The 21,066-nt window shown below is 42.4% G+C and overlaps 1 protein-coding gene across 1 annotated transcript in view; it reads left to right on the top strand.

Moving 5' to 3' along the window:
• EGFLAM (EGF like, fibronectin type III and laminin G domains) overlaps positions 1-21,066 on the top strand; it is a 59,041-nt gene that overhangs the window by 18,541 nt on the left and 19,434 nt on the right. Inside the window, exons 7-14 of the mRNA XM_019473642.1 lie at positions 5,601-5,716; positions 5,961-6,297; positions 8,838-8,938; positions 10,406-10,506; positions 11,682-11,826; positions 15,066-15,255; positions 19,545-19,670; positions 20,428-20,671. Of these exons, the coding sequence (XP_019329187.1) occupies positions 5,601-5,716; positions 5,961-6,297; positions 8,838-8,938; positions 10,406-10,506; positions 11,682-11,826; positions 15,066-15,255; positions 19,545-19,670; positions 20,428-20,671 (1,360 nt within the window). The remainder of the gene's footprint in view (positions 1-5,600; positions 5,717-5,960; positions 6,298-8,837; positions 8,939-10,405; positions 10,507-11,681; positions 11,827-15,065; positions 15,256-19,544; positions 19,671-20,427; positions 20,672-21,066) is intronic.

Here is a 21,066-nt window from a genome sequence, read left to right as displayed (position 1 = left end):
CAAATATTTGATGCTATTTTCTGAGTGCCTGGATGTTCCTCAGAAATACCTGAAATATCTTAGGAAGCTGGCAGAAGTCCGTACAATGTCTGGCTCCTTTGCATTACACTTAGTCCACGTAGTGCTGGCACTAAGGTTCTTAGTGTGTTTGGATTTTAAAAATTTGTAACTTTATGCCTGTATATCCTGGATTTTTATGCTTGTTTTGAAATAATTAATGCTTTTCTGATGCTTATTTTAACTGAAGAACAAATTCCCAGCATTACCTCAAATGCAGTGGACCTTCAGGGTCTGTGTTGCTTTGTGCAGAGTCTGTGGCAGCTCTTCTAGGCAGGCTGAGACAGAGATGAGTCCTGCAGACACTGAGTCCGTCCTACTTGGGGATGTTTTTTGCTGGGGTTTATCTCGTTCTCACATGTAATTCTCTCATTTTGGTTTTAAAAGGCGGCTGGCTTTGCAGTACTGTTGGCTGCATTTTTTCAGGTCAGCATAGGAAACGGTTGTCTTTGCTCAAATGTTCCTCTTAAGGGTTGCTGACGGTATCATCTAATGTGACAGACCTCCCAAGGCCTGTGCAAGTAAAACATGTGACCTTGCTTATAAGCAGTTACCCCCTTACCTAGTAAAAAATGCATGCTTGGTTTATGTTACATTGCTCCATTTTCAGGAAGGAAAGAGAGGGCAAGTTTCCCCAAGGGTTGTAATTTATTTGTGATTTCATTTCTTTTTTTTTTCTAGAGGCAAATGATGTAATAAATCAATTTTTGTTGCCTTTCTTAATTACAGATGCAGGTTGCAGGTATTTCACTTATGTGGTTGTTGGTTTTTTGGTATATCAAATCTTTCAATGTGTCATGGGCAATTTACTTGAAAAAAGATTTCATATATCAAGTTTAGTAACAACAAAATAAACTGTCTAAAGCATCAATTTTGGTATATCAAATCTTTCAATGTGTCATGGGCAATTTACTTGAAAAAAGATTTCATATATCAAGTTTAGTAACAACAAAATAAACTGTCTTAAAGCATCAAACAAACAAAATGTCATCATCTGCATCGCTTAAATACCCTTCGTCTCCTGGGGAAACAGATGGGGTTTGCACTGTGCCTGGAAGGTCACCAGCCTTGGGCTTTGCCAGACCAACAGAGGAAGTGTATTCTGTTAAAAATACCCTCCTGCTTGTCTCCACAGCAAACGTGACAGAAGTGGCTGCTTAATCTGGGTACATCCCTTTCTCTGGTCCTGGCCATCACCACCAGGCTCATACTGAGCAAGGCATTGGCACAGGTGCTTAAATATTCTGTATGGTGCTTGAATGTGTCTGCTGAGGCTCAGGGACAGGAAAAGGGCAGTCCCTTGGGCCCAAACCTTGATGTAAAATAATGGTGATGTGTCTTGGAGATAGCAAATGGAGAAGGTTTTTCACAGAACTGTTTCCTACATATCTCCAAAGGGTTTACAAAGGCAGCGTTCATATTTATATAGACAGGGACAAAAAGCAAGAGAAAGGCCAAGTGATATGCAGTGCCTCACGGTGCATCACTGACAAGAATAAAACTCAGATTAAAATGCCCCTGATGTATTTTGGATTTAGACATGTGAGGGGTTCTGCATGAAGGCGATCAGTCTGTTAACACTTCCATTCAATCTGCCCATCTTGCAGTGCCCAGTGGTCTACCTCCTACGCTCTCCTGTGTCTCCTGATCAGTATGCTGGTGGCCACCTAATCGGCAAAACAAAAGTTTGTGTGGCTTTCCGTTTGTTTTGAGAAAGATTTCTTTGGTATAACTTAATCCGTGATTATTTGGAAAGAAGCTGTCTAAAGTTCATGACCCCCTGCAGGTTTTCCAATTAATTATAAAACAGGATTATAGGACCTCGTAAAGGGTCTTAAACAGACTTCATCTCCTTGTACACTGAAACACCGATTTAATGAAATATAGCACACATAATCTCTGTAGTCATTATTTTGGTATTTGCAGAGTACCACTTTCTTTAACTGTCCCTGATTTGCCACCCATTATGAGATGAGCTCTCCACCAAAGCTACAAAGTGCTCTTAAGAGATGGGCTCGCATGGGGGTTTCTCTACAAAGTCGTGTTAACTTCTCTGCTTTCTGTTATTTTGCAGTTTTGTTGCATCACGTCACATGTAGGTATCGTGTCACATCCATTGAGCAAACACCAATTGCAAGGGCGAGCAAGGCGACTGAGAAGCCAGTGGGCTGCTAGATGGTCTCATCATTTGTGTGTGTACTCACCTGTATATTTCAGGCATAGTTAGAAGAGAGTACATCTCCATGTCTTCATTGCTCCCATGTGCATTATGCGTTACCAAAACTGCTCACAGATCAGCAGGTAGAGTAATGTAGCATGTGCTGGCTTAAACTCAGATGAAGCTAGGGGGAGTGAAAGCAGAGATTTGGGGCCATATTAGAGACCAGCGGATATTAGGACCTTCCGAAGTTATACTTTTCCTGGTGATGCCAAACTTACATCCTGAAGGTCTTTGAAGAAGGGCCTCAATGCAGTCTTTTCTACCAGCCACAATAAGCCGTAACTTCTTTGCTCTCTTCAGGCTCTAATTCTTGTACCAGTTCAATAAGGTGAAAGGAATCATTGTCTGGTTTAAAATAGTGCGTACATTTCGTCTCCCAAGGTCTTCTGTTGGAAAAGCATGGAACATTTTGGTCTGCCAGATGAAAGAGGCACACCTTCTGCTTGGGGAACTGCCTGTCTCTCCTAAGTCACCAGGTCTCATTGCATGCTGGTGGTTATTGATGTAGTTTAGTAATAACTCCACTCAAATCAGGAGAGTTACACTTCTGTAAAAATGGCATGGCATTAAAATCATATCTATACATGTAAGCAAGTGTGCATATCTGAATGTGAATTCAAGACCTAACATTTTCCTATGTATGAATATGAAGATACTTCATTCTCTGTATTGTTTCATTCCTGCCATCCTTATTGAACCTAAATCCCATTAAGCCAATAGAAAGTTTACTTGAGAAGAGAAAAAATGTGGCAGAATTTGGACTACAACAGAAGTTTATTTTGTAGCTTGTGATCTCTAAATTACAAAATGGAGTTTGTGTATCATGGCTTGTTTGAATACGGATTAGATTGTTTTCCCTGACACATGATTGTGATTTTTCCTTTCCTTTTCCCAGCTTAGCTTTATGGCTTCTGTTACTCTTAGGTAAATTACAGTTTCATGCGTTAGAAGAACTAAATTAGTTCTGAAATAGTTTCAGACACACAGTATAAAGGCAATAAGTAATATTACAGACCTGACTTAAAAGCAACAGTATTCCAGTGAGCTGAAAATTGCTGCATTTGCTGGGAGCTGAGTTAGTGCTGGGCTCTGCTTTGTTCATATAATTTCTGTTAAACTGCAAGTCGCATTTATAATGTTTATGTTTGAGGTTTTGCGCACTGAAATTCTTTTGTAGAAAGGCATGTCGTATAAAATCACTGTTGCCAAAGAAGGAGATTCTGATGCAGTGATGGATGGAAGAGGTCAATCTTGCAGTTGGTCTAGATGATTGTTGTAGGTCCCTTCCAACTGAACTATTCCATTCCATTCCATTCCATTCCATTCCATTCTTCCTACCTGGAGTAAAATTATCCTATGATGGTGATTAACCTGAGTGACTATACAAATGAATACTAGGAGTAAGAGGTTTTGCCCACATTTTGATAATACCTATTGTTTTCCATAATGAATGCAGGATTGGGACCAGTTCATAAATGTGCAGTCTGTTTCTCCGGTAGTAATCCTTTGCCTGTGCATTCACAGTCACCAGCAGAAATAATCTGGATGTAGTTTGTCCAGTTGGCCTCATCTCATTACGAGTCATAAACCTATGAGTTCTCTGCTTAGCTCAGTTGGTAGAACTCTGTGCTGAATAATTCTGTTTAATAAACAGTTAAAATGTATTATTTACAGATGATTAGGTATACATGTTAGAGTGGAAAGGTTTACACACATTATTTCCCGGCCTAGCATGTTGTTTTGGTTGCAAATGTGTATGCCTCATTACCTCTACTCATTTGCCTCTGATTTTTCTGTATGCTGATGTAACATGTAAAGCCCATTGATAAGTAACTCCCACAGAGTGTACGGCGGGCGGCCAATTAGCCAGCCAGGGCACGTGTTCGTATCCGGTGCACATACGCTTGATTTCATAACTGTATGCCAGGATTTCTGGGTTGCAGTCATGGCAAAGGAAGAGGGAGTACAATAAGGTTTAGACAAGCTGTCTCCTGCCTGAATCAGGTCAGCGAGATATTTTTCCTTTATTCTCCACTGAGGTGGGAGATGGTTGACCCCAGTTAGACTGGCTCAAATGGCCCGATAGCACCATGCCCACACTGCTCCCTCTGAAAGTCTGCTGAACCTTGTTAGCTTTCGCTGGCTCCATCGGGTTGTTCGGTGGTGGTAGTGAAGCTCTCACTAGCATCGAGTGGCATTTTCTGGCTTGTCAGGACTCCTTTCCACAGGCAGCCACTGTCCAGCAAGTCTTTGCGTCTCTGCATGTTGCAATGTGAAGGACCTGCTAACTTATGAGAAAATATGGGCGGCTTGTGGCTGCTAAAATAAACAAGCACACATGGTCAGCCTGTACAGAGGCTTTATAAAGCCAGGATTACCTGTGCTTTTTTTAAGTGACCACAAAATATTTTACGGAAAAGGCAAATGTATGAAGTCTGTTGTTTTAATGGTTATCAAATGTTTGTCTATTTTCAACCTTGCTGAAATGACAAGTAACGATAGTGATGCAGTTACCTGTATTAACTCTCTTCATGACTTCTGGTAAATTTTAATAGCTAAAAAGCATAAACCATTGTTTAAGCAGAATTTGCTGTGTAAAGTGCAGAAAAGCATAGATATTTTCTACGAGGACCCTCTTACTGTTTAAACTGGCTGTTCCCAGCCTGGAGTCCTTCACAGTGCAGTTCAGCGCTCCAGGGAGAGGCAGAAGCAGATTACGCACATGAAAAACACATGATGTTTGTGCATGTTTCATTTTCTGAGGTGCTAAATTGTGTTTTAAAAAATAGCCTAAAAGTATACTTAGGATGTTAATTTCAGAAGCATTGGAGCCAGTGGAGGCAGACAAAGTCCTAAGTAGAGTGTGCCAGAAAAGCCCTACCTAGATGCATCTCTTTCGCTGTTCCAGTTATTTGGTTGCCAGTAGGGCAGATATGGGACTGTGTATTTATAAAAGGGAAAAGTTTGATCTAAACCCAATACAGTTATTAAAATGTTGTCCACGCCGAAAAAGTTCAGAGCTTTTCTCCTGGAAGAATGATGGGTAAAAGTCAGTTTGCAGTGGGAGAACTGAGCTTTGCCTGCTTTGTTTGGGAATCACAGTAAGTGACTGAATGAAGGTCTTCACTTTGTTTTAAGTTGCATGTGTATCACTCAGACAGTGTCTCCCATCTTCAGGCTGACACTCGCATTGTCTGTACAGGATGAACATTAACACCACTTCAGATTTCAGTGCGGCGAATCAGGGGGTGGTAAGATCTGAGTTGCTGTGTGTAAAGAGAAAAAAATATATGAACTGAATATGCCAGTTGTGTCTTTTTAGGCTCTGAGGAGTTAGGAAGTGGAAGCTCTGGGCATCGGTATGTCACAGACACAGTGACTGGTGATGGTGATGGATTTGATATTGATGACTCAGACTACGACATTTACATAGAAGAGGTAAATTTCAAGATTCCACTTTGGCATTTCTGTTTTCTTTATAGTCTCGGTACTTTAAAGTGTCTGATCTCATCAGGAAGTTTAGTATCTGATATTATATGCACAGATATAATAATGTGGTTGTTTCTTTTTCTTTGGTGAGGATGAATTTGCTACCTCAGATCTGTTTCTTGGAAGGTATTCATTTCATTTCCACATAGCATTTTAGGTTTTACTGAATTTGTGTTTCTTTATTTCCTTTCAGCTCAGACCTCTTCCTGCTATCAAAGGAGGCAACAGAAAATTTCTGGTTGAAACTAAGGTCACGCCAGGGTCTAGTTCCAGGCTCCTGTCACGGGTCCTTACAACCACTTCTGAACCTACTACTTCCACTCCCACCACCACACAGCCTTCAACCACAGTGAGGGCAACTACAGCTCGGGCAGCGAGGAGAGGTGGCACGTCTTCTGCAACGCGCCTCTTTGATCTCTCCTGTGATGAGGCCATCTGTTCTACAGACAGCTTTTGTGTCAACGACTACAACCGGGCCGGCTCACGCTGCCACTGCAACTTGGGAAAAGGAGGAGAGATGTGTGCAGAAGGTAGGTTTCTGTGTGCCCACTGCTGCTGGCTTCTCTTTGTCTGGGGCAAGGAGCAGCTTCGCAATGAACCAACCAAAGTGCGCTTTGGGAATAGCCGTCTGGGCTTAATGGATCCCTAAGGACAGTAGCAGCTTCCACATCCCAGTTCAGACATCGGCCCCTTTGCTTCTCTTCCCTCAGCTAGGTGTGAAGAAGTTATTCTTAAGTAAAGCTGAATGCAGACCCTGTGTGAAGGTGCACAGGGGAGGTTAATCCTCCTTCCCCCACCTAGGAGTGGGAGGGTGATGGAGCCAGGTATGTTGGTAGGCACCCAGGCCTGACAAGGTCCAGCCATGGCATCCACAGCTTCCAGCAGGGACGTTCAACCCTGCTTTGACCCTTGCCTTTTGCCTGCAGCTGAAGCCTTGAACCACCCACATTTCCAGCGTGGTCCATTGGATGATGCTGATCCCACAGCAGGGTTGTGAGACAGAGCCCCCATTGTAAAACCATCTCCAGAGGAGGCTTTCCCCATGGTCTGCAGGGCAGAAAGGCTGGAGTGGTAGCCCCAGCACTTGTGTCAGGCAGCCTGGGACAAGGGAGGAACAAAACCCCCTCCCCAGTTCTGAAAGCATGACCTGAAGTCTGGGTCCATGTGAGGAGGTATGGTTGTCCCAGTCAGGACTTGCCATGCATCCTGTTGCCTCTCTGCAGGGCAGCTGAGCCAGGGCAAGAGCTTGCTGAGTTGAAAGAGGCTGTCCTGCTTCTCCTTCCCTTGCCACCTTCCTGTCCTCTCCCTCTGCAGACTAACCTTGCCCTTTCACTGTGTCTGATGTTGAGCTGATCACCTGGTGAGCCAGTCCAGCTCACTTACCAGGCCATAAGCAGGTCACTTTCCACCCCCCGCCCCCGGAGTTATTTTTCTTCTGGTTTCGTGACCAAGGGGTCAGATGAATGCCAGAGCTCATGCAAAGCACGTGTCCCATTGCTTGTAGTGGTGCTGTCTCACCAGCTAAGAAAGAGCTGATCTGTCCCTCTGCATGCTGACCTGATCTGCCAAGGCCCTGCCACACAGCAGAGCATCAGGGACACATGTTTCTTCTGCAGGCTTGTGTTAGACATTCATGATGCACAGTGTCATGCATCGGGGATACAGACACTGAGGGTGTTTGATCTTCTCCTCCCGGTGCTGGAGTAAAGAGAGCTCATTCTGAAAACAATCTGTTGTGACTCAGCCACATGGAACAGCTGCAGATGTGATTTTTGGCCTTGATCAAGTATGAAGAGCCAAGGATTTATTTGAACTGACATAACTGTATACAACTTGTAGAGTGGGTTTGTTAACGTCAGTCCAAAACCACCATTTTTCACAAGGGAGTGTGTTATTCCTTGGTAAGCAGTAGCATCATGTACCAATATTCCCTTGTACTGAATTTCTCCACAGCAGCCAGTATTGTTAAATAGTGTATTAATCTGAATGAAAACAGACTTTTCTTTACAATCAACAGCTGCATGGCACTCTGGTCCAGTCAGTTCTGCTTGTGATCAGGGCATGAGTTAATTGCTGTCTGCTGTGGTTGCATTCAGGTTTATAGCACCAGTTCTCTTCACCTCAGCCTAAAATGTATGCCTTGCAAACAAAAAAGCTGAGAGCGCTGTATCCAGATCCAAATATGTGAGAAAAACCCACTCAGTATTCAAATAGCAAAGAGAAACAGGACTTCTCATCCTTCCTTCCTCATTACTCTTAGATCCACTGCAAAAATAAGAATTCAGGCCTGAAACTGTGTCTGTCCTCAGTGCTTCTTAGGAAAACGAGCTGCAAAGGTAGCAGTAAAACGTCTCTCTGATTTTCTTTTTCTATGCTGAAGCCAGGATGGTCCTCTAACATAAGACAACAAAGGGTGAGGATTGATAACACCAGCTGACAAGAGCAATATGAAGGGCCACTGTTGCAGCCAGGGGTGGAGAGATGCCTGCAGGGACTCTCTTCTCGCCATCACTCCCTTTACCTTCTGCCCTGAGCTGACTTGAGGGACGCGCTGGAAGCTCCTGGGGTCTTATGAGCCATCCAAGTATTCTGCAGATGCTGGATGCAGCAGCTATGGAGCAGCAGTGACTAATGCGTCGTGGAGTCTGGCCACGTTTCCCACATATGTTTTTATAATCCTGCAAAACGGAAAATTACTTTGTTGTCTCTGTGCTTAAAGAATTCTTAAAAGGAGATAAATATAAAGTAGATGGGTTCTGTGTTCTGTAACAAGGATGAAAATCTGGAGAAAGTTCCACTGAAGCCAGCGATTAAACTGTTGAGCAGTATTTGGCCCTCAGTGTTCTGTTTCTTTCCAGTTCACCAGGTCCTTGGGAATAAAAGAATTATTTGTGAAAGGTGGTGGGAGGACAAGGCAATAGGTTAACTGATTATTGACTGCTGCTGACTAATGGTTGCCTCTGGAGGAACTCTGCCTTGCATTTTCATCTGATGTTATCTAGTGCTAAACATGTATATTGATTTTTATATGGGAGAAAACTGCTAAAAACCAACTGTCTTTGCTTTTCAGATATTGTTATCCAGTATCCTCAGTTCTCTGGCTACTCATACATCACCTTTGAACCACTGAAAAACTCCTATCAGACGTTTCAAATTACCCTTGAATTCAGGGTAAGTTCAAGCAATTCCAAGCTCACATAGGAGCTTTAAATTTTATTCCCTTATTCTGATGATCATAGAATCATAGAATCATTAAGGTTGGAAAAGACCTCTAAGATCATCGAGTCCAACCGTCGACCCAGCACCACCATGTCCACTAAACCATGTCCCTAAGCGCCTCATCTACACGTCTTTTAAATACCTCCAGGGATGATGTGGACAATGGAACAATAACTTAGCTTCAGTATAACTTATAATGTAATTGTGGTGAAGCTATACATAATCTTCATCTCTAAAGATCTGGCTTCACCTTCAATGAATGCAAATGAAGTTGGTAAATTGAGCTAAAATGTTTGCATCTGTTATTGGTAGGCAGTGCATGAGAAAATCTGTGGGACTAGTAATACTGGCATTGCAGACTATCAGCAACGTACATTGGCAAGGTTATAGCCATGTGAGTGAGCTACAGGCTGAAGTACACCTGGAATTTTTGTGAATTACAGTTTGGAAGAGGCATGCATTATCTTTGCATGTAAGAAACTGTGATCTTGTTGTACTGAGCAAAATCCTGCCCTATATCCAGAGTTTCTTTCCTATCCTGCAGGATTTAAGTAGGCGTTATTTTCCACCTCTGAAGTTTGGGACACCGGCTACTAATACATGCAAGATACTACTTGATACTACTTAATACTATAAGATACTACAAGATACTACTTGATACTACAAGATACTACAAGATACTACTTAAACTACAGTTATGAAGTGTAGATCCCACAGTGACTTGTGTTAATGCTGTCTGTGTGTTACGGACAGAGCTGGTAGGGCTGCCTGTAGGGAAGGTGGCCAAGCTCTTGGATGCCCCCCTGCTCCCACCTAAGGCGGACTTGCCAGCCTCACAGCCTAGGTATGAGACTGTCACTAGAGCAGCAGCAGTCTGTTGCCTCACGTGGTGATCTGACACTCCCCCGGCAATTTGTCAGCTTAAAATGCAGGATGGCTGCGAAGAGCCACTGTGTCAGCTGCTATGCACACATGGAGAAATCCTGCCTGCGCAGGTTGTTTGGCTTGAAAAGTGTCAGGCTCACTGATCATGTGAAGCAGGGTGTGTGTATTCATGTGCAGTAAGTCTGATGTGTCTACACTTAACAGGCTTGCTAGGACATCCTTGCTAGACTTTGTGCTCAGAGGTCTCATATGGGACATGTCTGGAAGTCTTTAATGCTTTTAGGCTTGTTTTTAGGTCTAGTAGTATCATACTGTAAGTAGAAGAGATGCCATTTAAGCATTAAGGCAATGTTTTTCTAGGTTCTTCAAATGCAGGATTCAAAATTGATCAACCAATTTCTGATTCTGCAAGTTAAAAACTCCATCTGAAAAATGCTGTCCCTTTTCTGGAGAAAAGTCCCCCAGCGCTGCTTGCATTTATCTGTCACTGTGAGGCTTAGACTTTGATTTTTCATGTTGATGCTGTGATTGCAGGCTGAATCAGGAGATGGTTTGCTGCTATACTGTGGAGAAAATGAACACGGTCGTGGTGATTTTATGTCACTAGCAATCGTCCGACGCAGCATGCAGTTCAGGTAAAATCTCCACCCTAAATCTGATGTAAAGAGAAGGGACCATTGCTGCCTGCTGGGACTCGCTATATGTGATGAATATCTGTAGTGTCTTTGACTTCTGTCCCATGCAGTGCACAAAATGGACAGTATTACTTCATTTAACAGTTCTTCAATGTTTTTTTCTCTCATCCTTCTTTAGTGTGTGTACATGTGCCCTGTTGATGTCTTTTTACTCAGACCTTGGTGTAAAGGCAAAATAATCAGGTTTCTTCATGGCATTACTCCGGGGCTCGTCTTTTTACTCAGACCTTGGTGTAAAGGCAAAATAATTCTTCATGGCATTACCCCGGGGCTCATTGCTATGTTATCAGAAATGCTAGTGAGCCACTGCATTTGCTAAGCTTATGCATATAGCATAATCGAGCTATGCATAGTCAACGTTTTTGCTTCACAGCAAAAGGAACTGCAGATGACATAACAAAATAAAGGATTTAATGCCTGCAAGGGGCCTGGAACTTCATCTTATATTATCCCTTGTTTAGATGGGAGTTGCAGGGTTTTTAAATGAAGATGGAGGGGGTTTCTTGCAGTCCCATAGATAGGAAGCATGTGAAAGAGTATCTCAAGGATCTCCTTACTTGGGAGGGTCAGTCCTTTGAAAGTGGGGAATTACAAAGTGAGTGATGTGCCTTAGTTGTGTTTCTGTTCACCCGCACTGAACGGCAGTCAGAGAAAACGGCACATTTTGGGCCCATTCAGCTCCGCAGAGACTCTCCTGGAGGTCTCCGTGTCAATCAGTACTGAATTTCATATAGAATTGCAGAGTTATTAATGTAGCACTGCCTTTCACCAGGGAGCTAGAAAAATTCCCAAGAGAAATTAGTGTGATAGCGGGAACTCAGATTGTAATACCCTCCGTCTTGAAACAGTTTCAGATGTTGACAAGCTTTGCAATGCACTTGGTATGGCCAGAGGATGCAAAGTCTTCTCCATGGGAGAAAGACAGATAATGACATTTGAAACTTAGAACAGATCGTATGTAGACCTGCTGTCTAATTTTCCTGTGGTCTGCTAATATGCAATGTGAAACAGAGAGGTTTCCAGGAGCAAAGGGAATATTTGGAGTCTAAAAATTACTTTCAGTTATTTGGTTAACATAAGATTATTACCTTGCCCTCTCTGTCTCACGCTCCCAGGTTCAACTGTGGCACTGGAGTTGCAGTCATAACAAGTGAAAACAAAATCAAGCTGGAGAACTGGCACAGCGTCACGTTATTCAGAGATGGGATGAATGGCTGGCTCAGGTTGGACAACAATGCTCCAGTGACAGGAAAATCTCAGGTAGGTAGTCCCGCACCTGCAGCTCAACCTTGGGCTCTCTCAGGATTATGACGTTTTTTCTTGCCAGCAGAAGTCTGATCAGATTTAAAAGGTACACTTTTATTTATCAGTGTTCGGGCATTTAGTGAACCAAGATCAGTGTACAGATTACTCTTCCACATACGTAGTCTAGAAATCACATAGATAAATATCCCAGCGCTGAATCCCATCACAGTTTCCCTGTTGTCCTCCATGCTTGCTCCTTCTGCTACACTTCGCTAGTCTCAGATACAGGCTGCTGTTAAAAGTTTGCCAGGTTTTACAGCTGCTGTCCCTGATTGCTTTCTTTTTTCAAGCCTCAGAGAATTGCTCTGCTTCCCCAGCCAGAAAAAATAGATGCATATGTGTATATGTGTATGTATTATGTATAATATGCATATAGCCCCACAAAGTTTGTATACAGAAGTGTAATTACATGTATACCATGGACATAGATTTAAGCACAGTAATGGAGACAGACATTCTGTCCTGACTTATGTTAACACCAACAATTTCATATGAGGACGCCAGGATAAAGTATAATGGAGGAAGATGTCTTGACTTGCTTATCTTGCCAGGCCAGAAAACAGAAGTGAAATTAAGGCACTGAAAAAAAGACAGCTGCAAATTGTTTCAGATGTCTTTCCTCTTCCCTTTGATAGCCACTATTAGCATGCCATCCCTAGCCCTGAAAAAAGGGGCTTCAGACATCTTACTACTTTACACTTTCATGTGCAGGCACTGAAGGGAAAAAAATGATGCACGTTGAGTTCTCATTAGCTGTAAATGAGAGGAAAGGATTTCAATGTCTATCAGATTTAAAAGGTACACTTTTATTTATCAGTGTTCGGGCATTTAGTGAACCAAGATCAGTGTACAGATTACTCTTCCACATACGTAGTCTAGAAATCACATAGATAAATATCCCAGCGCTGAATCCCATCACAGTTTCCCTGTTGTCCTCCATGCTTGCTCCTTCTGCTACACTTCGCTAGTCTCAGATACAGGCTGCTGTTAAAAGTTTACCAGGTTTTACAGCTGCTGTCCCTGATTGCTTTCTTTTTTCAAGCTTCAGAGAATTGCTCTGCTTCCCCAGCCAGAAAAAATAGATGCATATGTGTATATGTGTATGTATTATGTATAATATGCATATAGCCCCACAAAGTTTGTATACAGAAGTGTAATTACATGTATACCATGGACATAGATTTAAGCACAGTAATGGAGACAGACATTCTGTCCTGACTTATGTTAACACCAACAATTTCATATGAGGACGCCAGGATAAAGTATAATGGAGGAAGATGTCTTGACTTGCTTATCTTGCCAGGCCAGAAAACAGAAGTGAAATTAAGGCACTGAAAAAAAGACAGCTGCAAATTGTTTCAGATGTCTTTCCTCTTCCCTTTGATAGCCACTATTAGCATGCCATCCCTAGCCCTGAAAAAAGGGGCTTCAGACATCTTATTACTTTACACTTTCATGTGCAGGCACTGAAGGGAAAAAAATGATGCACGTTGAGTTCTCTTGAGTAAATGAGAGGAAAGGATTTCAATGTCTGTGATGTGTCGCTATGTGTTACCAATGCTATGAGGCCATGCAAAGGGCAAATGTGAATCCAGAGAGATATGTCCAGTAAAGACTAATGCCCTTGTGCAGCACTTTTTGGTAAGACTGCATCTGGCTACGCGTGGCTATGATCACCCATAGCCAAGAAAGATGAAGTCAAAGAAATGAAGGTGCAACAAAGGGCTAGTAGGAGGGTTATGGTCCACAGAGTCTATTACAAGAAGAGTTTGACAGTGGACAGACGTTTTTCTAGCTGCAGCTATACCAGAAAAAAAAGTTAATTGCACCAGGTGCTGCTCTCCACCAGAACTTGCTGCTCCTGTAGTATTGTTGCTCCAGTGAGTCCTCCTCAGCCCTTCCTAGTTAGAATGACCTGGATTAGTCTCAGCAGAGCAGTAGTCTTTTCTGACCTGGTTCATTTTGACTTGAACAGTCTTAGAGAGTGCTCACAATAGAAGTGGAGCTTGACAGACCAAGGAGGGCAGGAGCATCAAAGGCGATGGAAGATGGCAAGCGGTTGGAGACCGTCTGGAGAGTTGTAGGCCCACAGCCCTGGCATATGCCCACCATGAAACCCTGTGGACATCTGAACTCTCTTTAGCTTCTTTAGCTCTTCAGGCTCCACCTGAATTATTTTCCCCTCCTGAAATTGAGATCCGTTTGATGTGTTTCTGCAGTGCACTGTGCAGTGAACACCTGTAGACTCAATAACCTTGGCTTATTTAGCCTGGCAAAATACAAGCTGTGGAGATACAATTTATTGTTATAAATACCAGGGAGGCAGGGCAGGGGTGAAAAATCCAGAGACCTTTTAGGCTAAAGGTCATCGCTGGCAGAAGGACACATTGGTAAAAACTGGCCCTGAATAAATGTGGGAATTTTGAATGTTTTCTTCTAAAGGGCAGTGAGGTTTTGAAACAGCCTTTGAGTAGGAGGCAAAAGACGTATATTTTGATCAATTTATGGAAGGAATCGTGACTGCGTTGCCCACAATAGCATGGAGTTTGATTCAATGGTCCAGAAAGTTCTGTTTAGTTTTTTTGTTTTGTTTTGTTCCTTCCTGTGCTCTGTAACAGTGGTAGTAAACTTGTGTATGTACGTTTCTATAGGCAGGTTAAGGTAAAAAAAAAAGATGGAGAGTAAATTTAGTGCTGGCAAAGTGAGCAGAACCCCACTGAAGTTATAGTTCTGTCAGTTTATGCCTTGTCTTGGTTTTTACTGTTGATTTTTGTCATTTTATTATTATTCAACACTAAGAACTTGCTGGCTTCTGTCCAAAAGGCAATATCCCATTGGTCTGTGTCCCACAGGGCTTAGAGTTTAGAAGACAAACAATTTTGGCAAAGGTAAAGGAAGAAATTGCAGCAAAAGACAGATCACAATCCCTTCTCAGAACATAGTGATTTTTAAGCTTTTTGTTTTGCATTAAATAGTCCATGTTATCATGATGGATGCGGGTGCAAAAAGTAACATTTAAAGTGATAGACTGAGTAGATGAATGACTAATGGAAAGGAATTACCAATGAGCAACCTGCACATCCCCTGACACAGTTCTTTGTGGAGAAAAAAAATTGATTATACACAGTGTGGCTTAATTAGTTATCCTGTTTTATATCTGTTCTACATCATGTCATCCTCTGTTTTCCCTTCAGGGCCAATATAGTAAAATTACATTCCGGACTCCCTTCTACGTTGGCGGTGCCCCCAGCGTGTACTGGCTGGTCAGAGCTGCCGGCACCAACCGTGGGTTTCAGGGCTGCGTTCAGGCACTCAGCGTCAACGGAAAGATAATTGATATGAGACCCTGGCCATTAGGGAAAGCTCTCAGTGGTGCTGATGTCGGTAAGTGTAATGGTATGGGGTCTTTAATCAGTGATAAACCAGGGCTTACTTTTTTTGCCTGTTGAAAAAAATTGAGCAATGGTCCAGGTTTGAGACATGGAAGGTGTGGTCTCTATTTTTGGCATGGAATTTCTCTGTGCCTTTGCACATTGCTTTTGCTGCGTCTGTAGTAGGAGTGTTTTATCACGTTGTACAAGTAAACATCACTGTGGTATACCAAAAACCCTTGTGGACGCAGTTATGCAGCACAATAGTAAAACCAGTTCTCATGAGCAAACAGGAAACTCAGTGTTGCCAATATAATTACATCTGCACCAGTATTTCTGCCAACATCTCTCAGGATGTCTCTTCATGCTCCTGACTGACACAGTCATATCATCAGAAATCAACAGTAAGCACGCCGTGTTTGTATTTAAAACACTATGGACACAACAAAATGTGTTTTGCCTAAAGGCATCATTGCACTTATCCAAAGCAATGCAGGGATCTTTCAGACCCACAGCAGTGCTGTGGCCATTACAAAGGGCTTTTCCCCATGAAACACCGTTACTGCTGGCAAATAGACTTTCTTGTCGACCATCCATTGTTTTCATTTCCAGTATGTTTTAAAAATACCATGGAATAAATTCCTTCAACAGCTTTATGAAGAGGTGTTATAACATTATCTCCCCTTCACAGATTAAAAGATAGAGAAGTAGGGAAGGAAATTAACTAGTCCTGTCCACAGATTAAAAGATAGAGAAGTAGGGAAGTTAATTAACTAGTCCTGTCTTATTTATTCATCTCTCTTTCATCCACGTAATGAGCACTTGAAAAAAAGACAGGGCAACAAAATCCTTGCTTTAATGACCTCCCAATCTAAACCATTTAAGAGTAAGAGTAAACCCAAGTCAGAAAGTGAGTGGTAAAGGCAGGAAATAGATCCCGTATCACTGCAGTCTCTGTGCCATGCTTCAGCCACAAAGTCATCTTTCTTCTTTTCTATAGCTGTGCATTTGGCATCCCAAGAAGGAAGTGATTAATGAGAAACTTCCTAACAATCACTCTGTAGTCTCTAGATAACATGACCAAACTTCTGTGCAATACAGAGGGGGAACCGAGTGGCCCAAGAAACAGATGCTGAAAAGAATAAGACTTTGGAAGCAGAGAGTAATTTCATGATAGAATGAGAATCTATGGAATTTAGATAGATAGATGAAAGCCCTGCTGAAGTTCTCCGAGCCCTAATCTCTATTGCCTTTTGGGTTGCAGCTAGCTTCATCCCATCCACGAATGCTCCACATACTACTGCATTAACAATCAACATCAATGAAAATAAATGCTGGGTTCTGCCATGTGTGACTCGAAACCGAGTGATAGAGACTTACTGTCTTTATGTGGCTGCACACACTTTTATGAAACTGTAGCAGGAGAGACTTGCAAACAATATGCCATATAAGTTAAGCGTAAAATAAATAAATTGCAAGTGAACTCTACTAGGGTTTAGGGGTGGTTTTTGCTAGCCAGTCTTGTTTGTTTCCTGTTGGCACAGTGTAAAAATCAGGGGTGCTGTGGTACATGGACCGCAGAATTGAGGATGGGGAAGAGAGGAGTCCATCCTGCCCCTGCTCCATCTGTGTCAGCTGCAGTAGGAGTCCCACCAGACCATGAGCTCAGGGGCTTAGGGGGGAGGCAGCAGGTGGAGCTGGAGCAGGCGTGGCAGGACCCTGCACTCCTGTTGCAGCTTCCTCCTTCCTCATGTGCCACTGCACTGAAGCAGATGCAGCCATCAGACCTGTGATTTGCCTTTTTGGTGTAGTCAACTGTGCCGGCCCGAAGGCTGTGATAAGTCACTGAGACATTGCGAGAGCAGCCTGTCCTTAAATACCAAGACTGCTCCAGTTCAAGCTGTCCCTCAAGCCACTGAACCTGTGACTTGTCCCATTATTGTTATCTTCCTTGTCCTTTTCTGTTTCTCAAAGACTTTGTTTAACTTTCATCTGTTTGAACATACTGCCAGCATTGACTAACAGTGCAGCAGATGCAGTAAAGATGAGCATTGTCTTAGTTTTCTGTTTGTGTCTCAAGCTCGATACATCTAGATCCTTGTTTACCCACATGGCTCGGCTCTGTCTCCTCATCTGTAAAGTAGAGCTAGTGCTACTCATTTCTGTCACTGTCGCAATAATTAGTGAGTATGTGAGCCATTGCAATGCAGCCAGAAGGGGAAAAGATGGCTCAATGAGCACTGTGAGCACCCCTGCTCCCATGGCTGGGCGTGGGGCAGCTGTTTGAAGGGGTAATTGTCCCCTTCCATGTAGAAGGAGAATTGTTCCCTTCCGGGTGACTTGTATATTTTGCTTATGCTCCTTGGGTTAGCCCTGGAGCCCTGTGTTATGACTGCTGTACTCAGACCTTCCCTCTCTACAATGAAAAATGGGCCTGGCAGGAGATTTGTAGATGTGCAATACAAGACAAGTCTGGTCTGGCAGAGAGTTGTACGAGATGACCCGAGAGTTATTACTACCTCTGTCCTGAGTTGGTGAGAAAAGGTTATTTTCCACCATGGACAGCAGAATGATCGGGATGAACCAGCACATCAGCCATTTACATCTGCATACTTCTCTGTGCTTTTCTTTCTGGCTATGGGATGGGAAATCAAACTGTAAAGCTGAGGCTGTACTAATGCCAGTACCTTATTGAAGATTTGTAGAGCCCTGGTCTGGAAACCGTCTTTACAATCGGAGTGCTGTATTTAAACAAAACAAAAAAGGCATATCCCCTTCTCGCAGTAGTTTTGCAAGACTTCTCTCAGTCATCTCAGATAACAAAACTGTTCTCCAGTGTTTACTGTCAGAGCTGCCTCATGACATCTGTGTCATCTCAGAGGTGGTATTTCAATATGCCTCAAAATAAATGTGCAATTCTTAGTTTGTCATAAACACTTTGCCCATCCAAATGACTTGCTTACACTTGTACACCACAAATGGCTTATTTGGGCTTTCTTACTGTATAAGATCAGTATCAACGAGGGGAGAATTATTTAATCAGAAACTAAAATAAATGAGAAAGTAAACAAAATCAGCAAGAACTTCATCAGATGTACATTTGACCATTGCATAATCTAACTTTATAGGTATCAGTTTTAAGAAGTAAATGAGTAAATTATTTGTTCTACAACAATTTCAGCTTAATTGCAGCAAGAAGAAATCATCGCCTTGTCATTTTAGTTGATGTGCCAGCATAGTAGAAATGCTTCTTTAAAAGTCCATATGCTGATGATATGGATCCCTTTTAGTTCAGACAAGAGGTCTGACTACCTCATTTTAGTTAATAAGATTAGTTGGTGATGATTAACACCTTCCATGCTTACCATGGCATGAATTTACAGTGAACAAAGAAGCACTTAAGGTAATTGAAATTAAACAAGTCACAGTGCTTGTAAACAATCTAGAGAGATTTCTGTTTTATGAGAAAATAAAGATAGGAACAAAGGCAGAGGTGTCCTGGTTTCGGCAGGGATAGAATTAATTTCCTTCCTAGTAGCTGGTACAGTGCTGTGTTTTGGATTTAGGATGAGAACAAAGTTGATAATGCACTGATGTTTTAGTTGTTGCTAGGTAGTGCTTACACTAGTCAAGGACTTTTTAGTTTCCCATGCTCTACCGACTGAGAAGGCTGGAGGTGCACAAGAAGCTGGGAGGGGGCACAGCCAAACTGGCCCAAGGGACATTCCATACCATGTGACGTCATGCTCAGTACATAAACTGGGGAAAGCTGGCCGGGGGGGCCGCTGCTCGGGGACTGGCTGGGCATCGGTCGGCGGGTGGTGAGCAATTGTACTGTGCATCACTTGCTTTGCATATTATTATTATTATTATCATTTTATTTCAATTATTAAACTGTTTTTATCTCAACCCACGAGTTTTTCTCACTTGTGCTCTTCCAATTCTTTCCCCCATCCCACCGGGTGGGGGGGGGGAGGGGAGTGAGCGAGTGGCTGCGTGGTGCTTAGCTGCTGACTGAGGTTAAACCACGACGAGGAAAAGTAATTCAGGGAATGATTGAAAGCTACAACTGTCATGGTTTGTTAGTAAAGGCAATTTTTTGCTGTTTTTAAGTCTATTGCTGGTCTGATACTAAAAAAAAATGCTAAAAATTGTTACCTTGTCTAAATTGCACACCATTTGACAAATTGGGAAAGAATCTAGGCAGGAGAGCAAATTGTATTGGTTAGTAGCAATGATCAACAGCCAAATAAATCTTTGACAAACTTCTCTGATAAATCAATGTTCTGGCTCTGTGTTCAGGTGAGTGTAGCAGTGGCGTCTGTGATGAGGCATCCTGCATCAACAGTGGTACCTGTACTGCGAGCAAAGCAGATTCATACATTTGCCTTTGCCCTCTTGGATTTAAAGGTCATCATTGTGAAGAAGGTGAGAGGATGCTGGGCTGCTTATATTTCTTTGTTTGTGTTATTTAGTGCTCAATGTGTTTTCCACATAGTGACATCCAAGGAGGTCTTATGCTATTACACTGACAGAAGAGAGTACTTGTTACTTCATCTTTCTAAAATTACATAGTGAAACCCTCCCCCACCATTCACTTTGGGGCTACATCCAGCTCCTACATAATCAGTGATTCTCAAACCTCTTTGCTTATTTAAACTAGTTATATTTAGGCATCTCAAACTTACTTTTCAGAAGTTAAAATAATGTACCACTCCACAGCTGCACATTAAGTCTAAAAAAAAATCCCACTTTTCTCTTAAAACCAGTGTCAGTTGTATATCCTGAAATGTAAAGGACCCAGTATCAATTTCCTGCTGAAATCACAGAGATACAAACAAACAGTCAAATACATACAGCATTATTTTCTGTGCTGCAGAACTTTTCATGCCACCACCCACTGTGTGCATGCTTGCTACTTTGAAAAACACTATGGTGAATCACTAAAGAAAAGGATCACAAAGCTTTATAGTACAAATACATCCCTGGAAAAAGAAGGGATTAAGAAGGGAAGCAGTGTTGGCTAGGATAAAAAAATATTTTTAATTTGGAAGACAAAATTTTTAGGTTGTTTTTCTTAATGTTATCTTTAAGTACCTAACAAAGGGAACTGACACGGGTTGGTAGGAGTCACTCCCTTACCTTTGAGCATCAAGTGACCTGCTTGTGTATTCTGGATTTCCAGCACTCACCTTGGCCATACCTCAGTTCAACGAGTCCTTAAAGTCATTTGCTAGCACACCCTGGCCCTTGGAACCACAGAATTACCTTTCCTTCATGGAGTTTGAGATGACATTTCGTCCAGATTTAGAGACTGGTGTCCTTTTGTACAGCTACGACACAGACAGCAAGGACTTTCTCTCCATTAACATGGTGGCTGGTTATGTGGAGTTCAGGTTCGACTGTGGCTCAGGAACGGCTGTTATCAGGTAAACAGCGTTGCTTGTGTTTCCTTTCCAACAGTGCCATGGTGCTGATCCAGGAGAGGAGTGGGCTGGAAAGAGTAATAGCCTATAATGAGGTATGCGAGCCCATCCGTCTCTAGTGCCTGCTTCTTCTAAGGAAGCACAGAAACACTAGAAATGTATTCAAGGGGACAGGATTTTCTTCTTACATAAGTTTATGTTTCAAAGCTTTTATCAGTGTTACCATGTCATGCCACCATCTTACAGCAGATGTTACTTTTGTTTCTGTACAGTATTGCAGAAATTCCCTTCTTGCCCCCGTGACATTGTACCATAACTAATTAGGGGATCTATAAATATTTTATGCATATACTTTCTAGCCACAGGATTGCACAATATTGGCACTTTTGTGAGCATCC

This window comes from Aptenodytes forsteri, unplaced genomic scaffold (genome assembly GCF_000699145.1).
Source record: "Aptenodytes forsteri isolate BGI_AS27 unplaced genomic scaffold, ASM69914v1 Scaffold120, whole genome shotgun sequence".
NCBI lineage: Eukaryota > Metazoa > Chordata > Aves > Sphenisciformes > Spheniscidae > Aptenodytes > Aptenodytes forsteri.
This window is presented reverse-complemented; position numbering and strand designations above follow the sequence as displayed.